At 43.5% G+C, this 16,530-nt stretch overlaps 2 protein-coding genes across 3 annotated transcripts; one reads left to right on the top strand and one right to left on the bottom strand.

Annotated features, from left to right (window-relative positions):
• Positions 1 to 1,051: 1,051 nt before the first annotated feature.
• On the bottom strand, positions 1,052 to 10,900 carry nras (NRAS proto-oncogene, GTPase). The gene is made up of 6 exons (XM_036533057.1): positions 10,682 to 10,900; positions 2,771 to 2,900; positions 2,319 to 2,497; positions 1,927 to 2,083; positions 1,700 to 1,823; positions 1,052 to 1,506 (listed from the first exon to the last, which is right to left on the bottom strand). Exons 2-5 carry the CDS (start codon positions 2,879 to 2,881, stop codon positions 1,704 to 1,706), a joined length of 567 nt encoding a protein of 188 aa, XP_036388950.1. The 5' UTR covers positions 2,882 to 2,900; positions 10,682 to 10,900; the 3' UTR covers positions 1,052 to 1,506; positions 1,700 to 1,703.
• A 1,473-nt stretch (positions 10,901 to 12,373) lies between these two features.
• rassf11 (Ras association domain family member 11) lies at positions 12,374 to 16,456 on the top strand. Of its 2 annotated transcripts, XM_036533747.1 has the most exons (4): positions 12,374 to 12,521; positions 12,798 to 12,877; positions 13,662 to 13,784; positions 13,914 to 16,456. In XM_036533747.1, exons 3-4 carry the CDS (start codon positions 13,682 to 13,684, stop codon positions 15,350 to 15,352), a joined length of 1,542 nt encoding a protein of 513 aa, XP_036389640.1. In that variant the 5' UTR covers positions 12,374 to 12,521; positions 12,798 to 12,877; positions 13,662 to 13,681; the 3' UTR covers positions 15,353 to 16,456. The 2 variants fall into 2 exon arrangements, with proteins under 2 accessions (XP_036389640.1, XP_036389641.1); XM_036533748.1 differs by lacking the exon at positions 12,798 to 12,877.
• Positions 16,457 to 16,530: the final 74 nt, after the last annotated feature.

The following is a 16,530-nucleotide window of genomic DNA, read 5'->3' as shown; positions in this document are numbered from 1 at the left end:
GGTATTCCCAAAGGCACCAGCACAGTCATTTTAGAAGTTTCCCCAGGGATTCAATGATCTCTGATCTTCCAGGGGTCCAGGAAGTGACACAAATACACATCGACAGGCATCCAGTAAGACACAGGCGAGATGGCGACATACATACACAAACATGTTTGGTATGCCGCGACGACACCATTTTTGGCAACAACAAAGACACAGAGTGAGACAGGGAGAGACTGACCATGTTCACACAAACAACATTCTGAGGACTGGAGAATTCTGCATGTGAATTTTGAATTTATATTCCAAGCGACAAGTTTACAGGCACACAATTTAATAGTTTACAAGCAGGCATTTATCTGAAGGAAAAAAAATGCAAAAACACACACGCATGCCAATCATTCTGAAAAAGTCAAAGAATTCCAAATATGTTCACATTAATATTCTGTAATACGCTGGAACATTAATGGAATATCCCACTTTTCTTGTCTTAATCATAACACGCCTACTGCAGCCTGTGTAAAGGGTGTCTATAGTTACATATTTGGGATTTTTGTATAGTTTAAAAATAGACTATTAGTGCACATGTAAACATGGTCAGCAAAGTAAAGATTACTGGTGTGGCAAGTTCCTTATAGTAAAAATGACCAAAAAAAATTCTCAGCAATCTTCCCCCTTCCCTCCTCACTCACTAACATATGCACAATATTTTTAAAAACATACAGTTCTTAAACTGTCCTGAATAGGAGAATGTTAAGCACTTCAGCAGTATTACAGAAAACACTGAACATGAGTGAATCCCTGGTTGGTGAGGAGAAAATATACTGAAAGTAAAATGAATTTTTTTTTTTTTTTACTCAAAAAGTACATTCACTCAGGATGAACCCCAAATGCACACTTTGTTAGAACAACCATTTACATGATTAAAAAAAAGAATCAACATTGGAGCATGGGCATAATGACGTTGTGGTTGCGTGTGCTCAGTGATACGGGGGACCTGATCCTGAAACAGATCCAGTTGTTCCTTCCTGTCCAGCTCAAAGCTACTGCAGCAGTGTTGGGGGGGGGGGGGGGGGGGTGACTGACCAGTGTCTGTGTGATGAGATGAGAGAATGCATGTCTGACAAGGGGCTGACGATGCCAAGAGAAGCCCTTGAAAAGGAGAGCCCCGCTGGGGGGAGCGGGACAGGAGGTGGGCTGGTCCCACTTCACCAGCAGTGAGAGCGGCAGGCCCTCACAGCGCCTCCACCTCAGGCTCCTGTGCGTCAGACCCAAGGCAGACAAGTCCCATCAAGTGTCCAGAGGGAGGGGAGGGAGGTCCGGGTCCCCCGAAAAGAAAAAGGGATGAAGAGAGAGTGAAGGCCAGGAGGTGGAAGAGGGCACGTCCGTCTGGATGAAAGCAGACTCCTCTCTTCCCTCCAAAAAGCTCTCCTCTTCTGCAGGCCCTGGGAGCACGTACAACATGCCTCAGAGCTCTGCACTGACCCAGACTGGCCAGCAGGGGGCCACACAGTAGAGGCAGTCCTACAAAAAGACACACCACACCTGAGTCATCAACCGAGGACAAGGAAGCACCGCCACAACATGAAACCACTGTAAAACTGCAACTGCAGACATAGCAGGGCTTACTGTTCCTTAATGTTACTCCAACAACCCTCTGATAAATGGCTTGGCAGCGAGGCTGTGACAGGCCGAAGAGTCAAGCCTCTGTCCTCACCTGCTCACATGACTGCGCAGGAGAGCCCCAAGCAGCCCTGCTTCCTGTCCTCCCGGCTGTTGAGCTTCTTCATGCGGTAGTGCCGGATCTCCCGCACCAGCGTGTAGAAGGCGTCCTCCACTCCCTGCCGGAGGAGAGGAGAGAGGGCAGGACCGTTCACACAGGAAGCCTTCCAGAGCGCCGCTGAGGACAAATCCCGCACGGTCAGAGGCGCGTGTGTGACCTACCTGTCTGGTCTTGGCGGAGGTCTCCACAAACTCAATGCCGTAGCTCCGTGCCAGCTCTTGTGCTTGCTTGGTGTCGACCGTTCGAGCCAAATCGCACTTGTTGCCCACGAGCACCATGGGAACGTCGTCCGAGTCCTTCACTCGCTTGATCTGTTCCCTGCAAGATGGTGAGGAAAAAAGGACTGCATTTTTAGAGCTTCAAGACTTGGGATTCATATTCAGTCAAAATGTATGTTAGCATGCATTTTAGCAATTAAAGTTTGCTTTCTTGAGGGAACCCAAAACAAAAGGTTGCCTCAGAACTAGATTCATCCTTGCAGATCTATTCTCCACACAAGCCTGTACAGTCCCCTGCACAGGTCTATCCATCAGCCTCTCATTCCTGCCCTTACCTGTATAAATGCACATCAGCAAAGGACTTGCTGTTGTTAACAGCAAAGACACAGAGGAAGCCCTCCCCAGTCCTCATGTACTGATCCCTCATGGCGCTGTACTCCTCCTGACCCGCTGTGTCCAGGATGTCCAGCAGACACGTCTCCCCGTCAATCACCACCTGCTTCCTGTACGAGTCCTGCCCAACCAATCAGGTCAGAAAATTGGTTTGCATGCATTAATCTGTGTGTGGGCCAGTGATTCTGTACAGTCTGTGAAGCCAGTAAAGGGTGGAGCTAAGATATGCTGTCAATCACTGATTAAAGCAATCAAGTCACTTTGCTCCCTACAGCAAACCAGTACTACTGGTTCAAGTCTCTGACAACACATGACTGCTCCACCCACTTTGGGGTTCATGAAACCTGGGTAACGTACAAACGGTAACAGCGGCTACACCCATATTTAGTCTTACCTCAATAGTGGGGTCGTACTCGTCCACAAAGTGGTTCTGGATGAGCTGGATTGTCAGCGCGCTCTTCCCCACGCCACCTGCTCCCACCACCACCAGCTTGTACTCAGTCATGTCTCCCCCCTGGCCTTCCCTGAACAGCAGACAGAGGCAGAGAGGAAGGGGTCACAGAGTGTGGACCGCAGATGACCAGAGCAAACACTCACCACCTTTACATGCAAACTAAACATCACTCAGCATCAGCACTGCGCAAATCCTCAACCCGTACTCATTCATGGCAACAGCCTACTCTTGAATTGGAATGGTAAAACAAGCGGAATTCACAGTGAAATAAATTAATTGGAATCATGCCTAGTAAAAGGGATATTCAGAAAACTGCCTTTCTAATCTGTCTTTCTATTCACACCAAATCATTCATTTCCTGGAAAAAAAGTTACAATGTCTCCAATTAGGCAACGGATTTAACTGACTGAATGTGTTTTAAATACAATCTCCATATAACCCAACAAACTCCAAGACCCCAAGAACATGAATGAGAATGTTTGAACAGGGTTGCAGAGGTGTAGTTTCTTTTCAGAGAGAAGTCTCATATACCTTTTGAGATTGCCAGCATCTTCACAAGGACACACATGCTGATATGCAGAATGACTGTCAGGTCACACTGTCTACTGCAAAAAAATCTCATGATTGGCTCACCTAGTGTTTTGCAGACATTCCAGTGTGTTGACTGAAATACCAGTAACAGCAGCAAAAACAGTTCACATTTCAAGCATGACCAACCACTGGAGGACCAAGGTCTGTGAGACCATCAATCCACAGATTCAGAATGCCCACGTAACACCAGTAAAAACAATGCCTGGACATATGCAGAAGTAGGAGGAGTGTAATGGACAGGATTAAATCAGTTATGTGAGTTCTACATAAACAGAATTCAGCATAACCTTTGGCAGGGATTAATAGTTGTCAAATTCAGGTAACAGGTTCCTGTGTGGATATCAGGACAATACACTGAATAGAGCAGTATAAAAACCATTTAAAATAGAATGACAACTACTGCCATCTACAACATGCTTGTGGTGATTCCTGAAAGCATATTTCAACAACAGGAATTCAGAATTCACAATATTTCAAATTCCTGCTCTATGTTAAAAAAAAAATAAACTGAGGACTGAATTAAGGTTAAATTTAAAGGAGGAAGATCCACCTAGTGTCTAGGTTGGAGTTACAGAGAGGTATTCTGATTCTGTAACTGCACACTTAAGGAACCCACACAGCGTCCTGCTTCTTTTCCCAGCCCTGCCTGGGTCTGCTCTAAGCAAAGGCTGGGCCCAGCTGGGCGTTTCAGCAGTGAGCCTGGCAGCACACATGGAGTGCACATGGAAAGCTTTTTCACCTCATCTTTTCCTCACTCAATAAAACCGCACACTTCCATGGTTTATGACAGTTACGGTCTGAGACACCCCAACACACATACACACACCAAGTGCTGGGGTCAGTGTAACTAACCTAAGACATATTCTCAGCTGAGGCTCCTTCCTTCACACCCCCACCCTCCGAGCCCCCTTGACATGGTGCTAGCTAAGGGCAACTCCGAAGATATTATCCACCTCATCTATTTCTGGAATGCTGTTCCAAATGTCAAAGGTCCATTCAGAGTCCACCCAGTAAAAGAGGAGGTGTGAGAGGTGGACTGAAGAAGAGAAGAAGTGGGCATTGGTGGGTTACACCCTGAAAATTTAGATGAACTGCAGGTAATTAACCACTCCTGTTACTGAAAACTCAGACTACCATGACAGCCAATTCCTCAGCGATCACTATTGCTTCTTTAATTATCAGTCTCAAAGCTCATGCAAAGCCTCCATTTCCTGTGGTCTCCTCTCTGCTTCAACAGTGGAACACTGCGTGAGTGGGTTTACATAACCTGACACTTTTTATGGATGCGTTCTGTAAATGAATCAGGTGTATCTAATGAGCTGGTGGACAGCATTTTAATCTATAGCTAGCACGATTTGCCCACCTGCTTAGCTGTGAAACATCATTTGCCAAGTTTCTATTACAGGTTACATGGTTTTTCAAAATGTCAGACTTGGTCTCGTAACCAAGGGACGTGCAACACAGGAAAAGGTATATGGTGGCAATCTGACTACGAGTAACACTTAGATTGCTTGTTACATTTAATACTTCACAAGAAATACCACCTTACATAGTAAGCCAGCTCTCAGGTAGCACATGCTGAGATAGCTTTCATTATCCTTCCAACCATGAATGAAATAAGCTTTGCAGTATTCTAGTTTATTACCCAGCAGCACCTCCATCTCTCTGGACTCTGAGCTCCCCAGCCTGTCTGCTGAGCAGGATCCTCCTGCCTAAAGGGTCCCATGCTGACTGTCTCAGAGACCCTCCTGGTCGCTCTGACATGTGTCTCACCAATCACGTCCAGCGGTTCAGGTTTCCTCAGATGTCATGCTCTGAGTGAGTGAGAGTGCACCAGCATTTCAAATAACGAATCCAAAGCTGTTAAAGGTGCGTTTTGTGTAGTGGCAAACCTCAGTTAAAACCAGCAATCTGAGTCCTTCTGTGGATGCTCAGTTTGCATAATCACACAGACAAATCAACAGAATGAAACCAAAAGGCAAAGTAACTTATATGGTGTACATCCACTGGGTACATACAGACTGCTTCACCATTGGTTTTTGATCATAAAATGATGTTAACACACATTATCAATTAAAAAAAATTCATGATCCTGCATAAATATTTAATTTTGGAGATCTACGCTTAAAAACAATGTCACTGACAAAAACATGGTTTTGAAATAGTATGTGTTCTCAGCCAGACAACAGTCACACTGTCACGATAATGCAGTTGTGAAGGTGTGAGACACCATGGGGGTGGCTGTTAAAACAGGTAGTTCTGCCACAGAACAACGTCACTGGGGGAAGAACAGGACTAAGTCTCTGACCAATCAAGGGCCCAGGGCAGAGTTAAGGGAGGTACTTTACTCCATCATATGACCAAACATAATGATGATGACACCACTGCAGACACTGCTTCTGAACTGCCACCATGCATAGTTTTGAGTACAGCCATGCTGAAGTACTGATGGATTACACAGAGAAATAATAACACAATTGTGCCATACTATGAATGTGAATGTGAATAATCCTAATGCTCAAATGGCAGGCCTATCCACCTAATTCACATAATTGTATCATGTCTCATTGAAATCACTCATGGATAAATGCTACTCTGATGCATTTTGGCAAATTACATGCATAGAAAATAATGCTGCACATAAAGATTCATTATCAAACATAACCCAAATTAAAATGGTAGTCTGTTTTATGTTTCTAAAATAACATTTACCTAACTTTTACATTTGTGTAATTTACATTTACATACCAGTTTTTATATGAAATTCAAGCCCTCCAGCACTTTAATTAGCTCGTGGCCTGGCTGATGGCCAGGACCTAAAAACACCGACCTCAGGAAAATATTGCAAATCACATGTGGTGCTCGAACAAGGCTGTAACTGAGGATGGTACACCGCGTCCCCAAAACCAAGGCAGCTAAAAACTCCTGTGTCCAGTTTCCCATTTCACTATCACTTTTCTGTCATAAATCACTCCTTATCCCATTTATCAGCACCGGTCAGTGTCATGACGAGACCCGCCTCTGCTCTGATGCCTCCATAAAACTGGTGCAATGCAATGGAGCCCTGCAATTACACTGAGAATGAAATAACAATGAGCACAGGCCTGTTCAGATGTCCTTAGGCTGTAGCCTAGTTACAGTACAGCATTTGTTATGACACTTAAGCCCACAACATGCCACCGCCACATTAGGCATCCAAACAACACAGTGAAACGACAAAAGCAAGCACGTCCTCTCTGTAACCCCACCCTGAGCACTGTGCCAGGTCTGCGGAGCGCCACAATGCTCAGGCTCTCAGCAGCTGGCCGTAGGTGGGAGCTGGCAGAGAAAAGGCTCTCACATTACCCCTCTCGCTCCCGAACCTCAAACAGGGAGGGGCTCTGGGAGTTTGCTGACAGATCTCAACAGGTGCTAAATGGGATGCAGTCCAGTCCACAGTTTATTTCATTATTCAATTCTGCTTGCTCTTTTCTATTTTTATGTACATGTTTTGGGGGCCAAGTTTTCAGGGTTTACTGGATGTCTAGCTGTCCCCTTTCTCTCTAGCACAATTTGCTCTGCACTCATCAATATGGACAGCATCAGATAACAACACCAACCCTCACCTTTATACAGTAAAATGTTGCGCTTTGTGTTTCTGCAGACTCACCCATCTAACACACTGCAAACACATAAAAATGAAATATGTGTAAAAAAATATAATATCCAGCAATTTACCACAAAATTCAATGCTTTACAGGACAACATTTGAGACTGGGTAAGACTTAAAATCACTGACAAAACAGGAAACTTTTGCTCCCTCTTGTGGACAAATATGTTATTTCACTCCCAGAGCTCTGAAGAAGACACTCCTTTCCAAAGTTACACACTGGTCATGATGCAAGTATTGTGGTAGCCAGAGTGTGGGGGAAAAAATTCCCAGAATCCCCTTTGGTGTCATTAGCTATATCTCTGCACTGCAGTTTTCCTCCTAATATAACTTGATCCAATTATTTCAGTAAAAATTCTCACACTCATTGGTCATGTTCATTAAAATCTTTTCACTGCCTTAGCTCAAATACTACCACCTCAGACATCATACTTTTCACAGTCTTCATCTACAATATGCCACATATTTTAATAATGCACAAAAGCCACGTTACCATAGCCGTGGCACACTACTACACTGTAGTATAGCATTTACACAGTGTAGGCTATTCCAAGACAATAATCCCTGACAGCTACATTACATTTACATTTATTCATCTGGCAGGCACTATTATCCAAAGAATGAGGTAGAGTACAACACAAGCAAAAAACATTAACTTAGGATTACTAAACTCAACAATTAACAATGATCTTAAAAAGCTAGACTTTCAGGATTCAGTAAGGATAAAATGATCAGATTCTGGGTGCAGGGCAAAGAACAAATCCGAATACTAGGAACCACACTGTTCTGAAAAGGTCCAATTTATCTTATGCTTTATGAATATCTTACTCCTGATAAAGGTGTAGAATAGGTAGTAATAAAGTCCTAAAATGACTCATTTTGATCAAACTGTAAACACACTGGAGGGAATCTCTAACAATAATACAGGGACAGTGTCCACCCAAAAATGACCCATCCGTTTTCTTTGCATTACACCGTTCTTTTTTAACAAGATGTAGCATAATACACATTTTAGCCTAAGCCATCCTAAGACTTTCAAAGGTTTGGAAAATACAGACTACACGCAAGCACCTAAGCACTTCCTGCCAACAAGTATTTATATTGCTAATAAAACCAGAATTATCCAAGAATTACCAGAAAACAAAGAAAACACTGCAATGCTTATACTATTCAACAGCCCTGTTCAACTATATATAACTACCACACCAAAAGAATTTCCTGGTTCTAGCTTGATCATGGTCTCAGAATGTACCTATTTTTATATATAAGTCTATATTATAAATACAATATAACAAACCTAACTGCATAAGTTACCTTTACATTAGGAATGTTAAAAACTAATCATAAATTGCTCCTCTTTAGTTGATGTCTGACAAATTTATGACAACAAACATACAGTTAACAGGTTCAACAGGCATGCAGCGATATTTCAGAGTGCTCAAGCCATTGGGAGAGTCTCCCTTTCCCATGAACCCGGATGGAAGGTAACGAAGTACAGTGTACTTGAATGTACAATGTCAATGAATGTAATGTAATTGTAAAGTACACCTGGGTCGAGCCCAAATTTGGCGGTAGCCATTGAGGAATAGCACAGCAAAACGGCAGAAAAAGCTTGTTTACGCATGATTGCTTCTTGTGATTATCTCAGATTAAGGCATACAACAAAAGCCACATGTGTTATTAGTGAATGCGGCAGGATTTCCTGAAACCCTCCGGTTGACCCCGACTACCCTGAAAATAAATGATCTGGGGATTACAGCAAACTCACAAGCGGCCTGAGCGTTGTCGTGAGCAATGATGCACTTCAACAGAGAACACTGAAAATTTGTTGATGGCTGTCTCCTGACTAGTGTTATGATAACAACAGTGACCCATTCCCAACAGCATGGCCTAAATGTTGCATTCCTGCAAAATCTGTGTCCTTATCAGGGAATTGTTCAAAAAATGACTATGTGGTCCAAAGCATATGCAAGGTGGCCGTGAGCACTGTTTATTGCCTGCTTTGCCCTGCCATGCTTTGCCTCGGATCATTTCAGACTTACATAAGCATTAGCTACCTAATGGAGATAAAGTTATGTTTATTTGCTAAACTAGCTGTTCAATCAGTAATGTTACAGTCAGCTTTAATCACTTTTCAGCATTAGGTTTAACTTCCACTGCCATGCAGGTGCTGGCTTTCTTCAATGAACACTGAATTAATTGGCCATTTAAGAATGTATTATATTTAAAAATGGAACCTTGAGCCAACAAGCATGAACTGCAATAGCAGTTATGACACAGATTTAAACATCTCCCTCCCCCTTTATAAGCAATTAACATTGTTAACTGACAAGCTGCCTTACTGGATGAACAATACACTTTCAGACGTGAGGCCTGAATTCAACATCAAAGGCAGTGCGAAACTGATCTATCCATCGAAACTGACCAATGACAGCAATACCAAAAAGTACGGCCACATACAATTAGCGCTGTATAACATTAATAAAAGAATTAGCACGTTTCATATCTTAGATTATAACACTGCAGTTGATAAACAGGCTTAATCTAATACTGTAACTTTCCATCAGTCTTAGTTATATCCAATTAGGTTGTACAGTTTATGTGGATAAAACTACGTTGACGCAAGCGATTGGCATATTTTCCCATTAAGGCTAACTGAAATCAGCTAATAGGCCAAACTGGGGAAAACTTTGACGCTGTCTGTTTTATGCCAGCGAGTAAATGTAACATATTAAACTTCTCCACCCTTGATAATCTCTGTGGCATCACATTGCGTTTTGTTGGTTAGCTCGTCTAGCTGGCTAACTATCCACAAGTCTTACTAATTAGCTACCTTGTTGCGCTTTGAGTATCAAGCTAGACGACTAGCTAACGTTACCCATTGATCTTAAGCTGTTTGTATAGTACGTTTAAAATTGAAAGTATCTTACATTGAAATTATTTTTCTGTGAGCGTAAAATGGCTCTGAATCGCTCAACAAAACAAGATTCCCTCTACTCATTCTTGTCGGTAACGGTGCGTGAACATACTGCTAACTAGCTAGCTACTGTTTGGCTACCAACTGAACATTAGCAAGTTAGCTAGCTAGCCTTAAACGCCAAAGGATGGCAAAATGGGAGCGCTCTCCCTTTTATGAAACACTAATGAGGTGCACTGAAACTTTAAAAATGACAGGTGGCAAGTGTCCGAGTAACTTATTTCAATATACGAAGGACTTTATCACTCAAAGCCGTTTTATGTAGTGAGTGTCTAAAGCTGTCGATAACGCTTACAGCTGTAAAGTCGCTTTGAAAATATCGCCCAATGTCACTCCCAAATTAGTAAGCAAACTAGCTAACATTAGCAGCAATACTGGTAGCTTAGCCGCTAACTCGTTATAACATACTACGACATGGATACATTGCTTTAACGGAATTGTGTACTTATACTCCGACTGTAATTATTAGATAACATTAAAAACACACTCAATTCGAAGTTAATTGTTAGTGGTTTTCCCCGAGTCAGAACTTCCTAGCTAACTGACTGATTAGCCTCCTGATACCGAAAAAGTAAGGAGAAGCTAGCTAGCTAGCTAGCTACGTCACGAAACAGAGGCTCTCACAGAAACTTACCACCGTTTCTGTTTCCGACTTAAAACGTGGCTGTACCCCCAGGTACAGGACAACGGTGACACGCACTTTTCAGATGAGCTTACTACAACGGGGCGCCAAAAAAACGTAAAAAGTTAAAAACCATTTTTACGTTTTTAGTACAAGATATATGAATAAAAAAACTACCGATTACCACACAGCCAACGGCTAAAAAACTAAACTTCCTGTCTCGTGCGGACACACCCAGCCTCGCGAACAGTCAGGACCCTGGTTTTTAAATGTCTAGCGTCATGCCTGTTCTATATTAACGGTAAAAACGCCTAGGATATAATAACAGTAAAACCGTCTTTGCGGCAACACATGATTCCGAATGCCTGAATCTTGGCTACTTAATTTGGGATATGTTGCCCTCGGAATCAAACAAGGACACGAAAACAGCTGTAGTCTCCTTATACACTACAGACTGGATCGAAATAGTCAACTTCAGCAAATTAGGGGAGAGGGGATCGTAATTTAATTGAACGTGAGACCAATTAATATTAGCGGGGTTCTGCGAAAGTTAATCTGTGTAGGTACAGCTAGTAACGTAGCAAAAAATAGGCTAGGCCTATGTTTGTACTACATGTGTTCCATTCTAATAGGCCTATGCATTTGAAATATAGAGCTAATATTAGTTTCAATTATCTGAGCGCTCAGGGCAAATATCTGACATTACCTAGAGATGTTGTGTCCAGTGCAGTCGCTGTGCACCAGCTAGGCTACCCTAAAACATCGCCTGTGGGGGGCAGCGAGGTGGGTCAATCCATTAGGGTGAAGACCACGGCAGCTCCTGTGCCCACTCCCAGGCCATGAAATCTAGATTAACCGGTCCGGGAAAAAAACCCCCACAAACACTAAGAAACGCACACTTCCTACCGGTGGGTCATCCATTGTCACTAAAGACCTGTTATTGATTCGTCAGAGCCAACAACTTATCTAATAAAATGCATTTTTTATTCACGTTCATGCACAGTCTCAGCAATAACTTTTTTTTCGGAGAAACCATTTTAAAAAATCAAATTGTGAGACTAGTTAGTTTTTGTCAGATGTGTCGCTAACAACACTGCGGCGGTTTCCTCTTCAGTAGGCTTATTTAGTAAAATCTAAAGTAGGCCTGACTAACTTATGTTTTCGGCTAGAGATGCTTTATGTTGGACAATTCTGCGAAGTGTTAGTGCTCAGTGGAACTGTCTTAAAGGCTTCCAGCTGGTTAAAGTCAACTAGTCATAGGCTACGTAGGTGAAATGTGGCTAACAGGGCCAGTAAAAATGAAACCACTTGTCTACATTTTTTGACAACATATAGGCTAAGGTGTTTTAGTTGTTTTGCCCTCCCAATCTAATTACAATGTGTTGTTTGGATACTAATATGTCACTAGTTGCCATAGCTTTCCTTAAGTGTTGCATAGCTCATGCATTGGCACAATGCGCACTTTTGGAGAAACGACAGCAATATATTCCTGTTCCACAGGTTACATCTTCTGATTTTTCTCCATTGTTTTATCTTGAAGTGTGCAACGCTGAAAATGACGAGGGAATAGTTATACACAAACCCACATAAACAGGATGCAGAGTATGTGCGTAAAAACCCGCACTAGGCATTCCTGCCTGATATCTGTCCCAAATCAGTCTGTTTGTGAACAACAGGGTGGGTCATCGAAACTTTCCACACAGTTGAGCAGGACCTGGGAAATTACCATTACTTTGGAACTGTGCAGGTCGCTCTTCGGACTTGTTGCAGGGAGCCCATTCTGGACCGAACACCGGCACGGATAGTCAAATGTTGACTGCGCTACTAAGACGGTGAATTTCGACGCATACAGGTGAGAGTAATCACACGCTTTAAATTCCTTAGATAAAGATGAAAGTAGCGACGATAGACCTACACCAAAGAACATAAGGGTATCGGCTTTTTTTTCTTTTTATTATTTCTTAATATATATGTAGGTAACACTCTTAAAAACCGTTTGGTGCTTTTTCATCATTTTAAATTCGGGCGGTAAACAATCGCTCACTTTGTAGTAAGTATCCTAGTATTGAAAGCAGTTAAAGCCAATTAAATAGCAACAATTCATTCGTCATTAATTATTTGCCTTTAGTTATTTTGCAAGTGCCGGACTATAGCAATTCATTTTTGAAGACGGAAAAGGGATTTGGGATTCTCGCAACACCTGAATATGTGAGTCAAAATCCGTCATAAATTATACAGATTATGTACAGATTTATATTAATTATACAGATTATGTTATGTGAGATAATGTTTTTCCAATGGAGTTATTTGTTTACCTCAACCCCAGTATTATGGGGTTGAGGACCGACCAGTGCAGTGTTTAAACAAGACCAAACTGAGACTCCCGTCGAGATGAGGGCGGACAGATAAGCACTAATTACAGTAACAGCACTAATGAGTCTAATTTCTGTCTGTCTCAGCCATTTCCCCACGGAAATACGCCATCATAACAGATAAACTCCATATAGGCCTATCGTCCTTGTAAACTAAACAAACCCATCCAGTAAAGATGTGCCCACACAGAACTGTTATTTCCCAGAATGGAATTTGGTGGGTAGAGAAGGATAACGCGACAGTCCGCAGAGTTTTATCTTATTTTCCCCTACATTTGTGTACAGTATCAGAAAGTCTGTGTTAAAGTTGAATAACAACCTCCAAAAAGAACCCACATTTCTTAGGAAGACTGGATTATATGCAAGGCATTTAGGAAAAATGCATCTGTGGCTACATCCCCATTTCATTCAAAATATTATCAATCTGCTGGTGATGAGGTATGGGCAGGTGTTCATTAATAGAGCCCCATATGCTGTGCTTACAGTATGGTTTGTTGTAACTGATTTTTTTTTACTGAACAGAAATTGAAGTGGCATTAGCTTTACTTTAGGATGTTATGATGAGATAACAAATACCTGATGACCTCATTTAAAACTATGATATGTCTGTCTCTCCACAGAATTTTTTCCCACAATCAATATGGAACTTAAAGTGTCAGTGGATGGTGTCCAGCGGATTGTCTGTGGTGTAACAGAAAAAACCACATGCCAGGAAGTGGTCATCGCTTTGGCCCAAGCCTTGGGTAAGGGGCCATTGCAGTGCTTTAAGTCTCCGCAATTATGGTTTATGAGAAGCTTAGCAATTAAATGTGGCACCTCAACGTCACCTCTTCCGATGAGGCAAATTCTCACCAGTCTTTCTTTGTGCTTAGGTCGCACGGGCCGCTACACGCTGAAGGAGAAGTTCAAGGAGTTTGAGCGCAATGTGACGCCTGAGGAACGGCTCCTGGAGTCCCTGGGGAAGTACGGACAGCAGTGCCGAGAGGTACAGCTCACGCTGCTGCACAACGGGCCGTCTCTGGGGGGCGGGGGGGCGGACGGACCGCAGGGGGGCAGTCAGCAGGCCTGCGCTCCGCTGAGGAGGGTGGACGCTGGGGTCAGAGGGCGCAGGGGAAGCTGCGGCCTGCACCGTCAGAGCCTGCCCCCTCTCTCCCGCCTGCACCTCCACGTGGACTCCCCCCAGCTAGCTGAAGCCAAGAAGCCCAAGAGGAAGTCCCTGACGCTGGTGGAGGAGGCTTTCGGTTGGCTGGAGAATCTGAGCAGGTCTGGGAGGCAACAGAGGGGACGGGAAAGAGAGAAAAGCAAGGAGCCTGAGAGGACGAAGGGCCGGGCTTCTCCTAACCTTTCTGCCCCCGCCTCTGTGGATTGCACCTCCCCAGCAGATTCGCAGGGGACGGGATGCCACAGAAAGGGGGCAGTCACTGTACACCAGCAAAGGACAAGCATTCCGAGTGACCCCAGCAGTTGCAAAGACAGGGATGGGGTCCGCGATGACGCGGAACGGGACGGGAACCAAAATAAACATACCAAGAAAGACCAGGAAATCGACAAGGTGAAACCTGAAGTACAGCAAAATCCAAAGACACAAGGGGAAACGGAAACGGAGGAGGGGAAACTACGAGCACTGCTGACCCACCAAAGGGCTCTGCTGCACGAGCTCCAGTTAAGGATGGACGCCACGGATACCCAGATTAAAGAGCTGGAAGAGCGGCAGAGGGTTTGGCTGAACCGGGAGACGCTGGAGCGACTGATGGAGGAGGACGAAGACGCAGACCAGCCTGAGTACTGGGAGAACGAGCTCCGAGCTGAGGAGGGCTACGAGAGAGACCTGCAGGAGCAGTTCCTGGAGATGAAGGAAAAGGCCGCAGAGTGCAAGGCCAAGCTGGAGGAGTACAAACGCCGGCTGCAGGGGCTAGACCCAGCCAGGGGGACCAGGACTCTGCCTGGAGCAGAGGTGGTCGTGGACCCAGAGCAAGACTGCAGCATAGGGGCACTGAAACCTGTTGCTCCAAGATGGACACAGCCACACACCAGTACCCTCTGTACAGCAATCCAGCAGGATGAGAAGCTCCAGCAGACAAGAAATTCAGCATGGAAGGGGGCGGAGCGAGAGGAGAGGCCCACTGTGGCTTCCCATCACCACCAAATTCGGGTTTCCCCATACAGGATCACACACTCCCAGGCTAAGGGGGCCAGCCAGCTGCGGGAATGGTGGTCCCGCTGGTCTGAGGCCCAGGCTCAGTCTGGACCCAAAGAGCCGGTCGTCCACCGCTCAGAGCTCACAATACAACTCGGTAGCACCAGGGTCTGAGAAATATGAGGAGCTTCACTAGGAGCAGGATATAAATCTGTCCACAGAAGTGATTTTGTCCAGGACCACCATTCTCCCTGTTTTTGTCTGATGACCACATCCAAGTAGATGCTTTCAGCAGTTGCTGGTTGATTTCTTGGTTACTTCCTTTCCTGATGTAAACTCAGTTTCATAAGTTTACCAACTGTGAACTGACCAAAAATCCACAAATACCTGTCCACAGCTGGCCCAGTTTGGAATCAAAGAATGAATTTATGTAATATGACAACCATTTCAAAATGGCATTAGTCACTACAATATGTATGTGTATGTACACTTTTAACACTCAAATGAAAGATAAGCAAGTTGTGACATAAATACTGAAGTGTGTCATGTGGTTATGAGCGTCACTAGTCCTTCTTGAAATGCAAAGAAGTGTGATGACATGTATGATGCATGTTCACACTGTCTTAAAAAAAGGAGGGAACTGTTTTCCTATTAACACACTATTTGGGTTCCCTGTTCAAGGAGGTGCTTCACAGGGGTCCTGCTTTCCTGTAACGAAATGAATTGTCACCATCTAATAAAAGACCACAGAGCTTCTCAATTTTCGTAAAACGTTTATTTCATTCATTCATGACCATTAACAAAAGTACATGGGAGAACCCCTGTGTGGTTCGACAGGAACCCAGTGTTCTCGAGAGTTTAATTTTAACAGTAATAACTCCATGTGTCAGTAGAGGCACAGCAGATACCCCTTCCAATTCCTGTCCACCTCGCCTAATTGAAATCCTGATTCTCGTAATGATTTTTGTACTTAAATACTTTGTTTTATAACTTTTGCTTTCTTAACTTAAGCAGTTAACATCTTGTTTATTTTTCTATTTATTGTTTTATCATGATGTTGGAATTTCCACTAAAAAAAAAAAAAAGCACACGTTACATACAGTATACTTCAACCCACAGGTACTGGGATGCAATCCTGCCTTATTTCTACCCCCCAAAAAAAGCCATCCTAGGATTGTTCTTTATATTTTGGCGGTTGGCTGGGGAAAGGTACATTACTTTTTTTGTATTTTTTTTTATTTTATTTTGTTTATATGGTTTTTAGGCACCTTATTTTTTTAGTTTATTTTATCAGCAGAAATGTAAAGTCTCAATGAAATAAAAAAAGCCGAGATGTGCAAAGAAAAAAAAAA

This window comes from Megalops cyprinoides, chromosome 7 (assembly GCF_013368585.1).
Source record: "Megalops cyprinoides isolate fMegCyp1 chromosome 7, fMegCyp1.pri, whole genome shotgun sequence".
NCBI lineage: Eukaryota > Metazoa > Chordata > Actinopteri > Elopiformes > Megalopidae > Megalops > Megalops cyprinoides.
The sequence above is the reverse complement of the archived record's forward strand: the minus strand, read 5'-3'. Positions and strand labels throughout refer to the sequence as shown.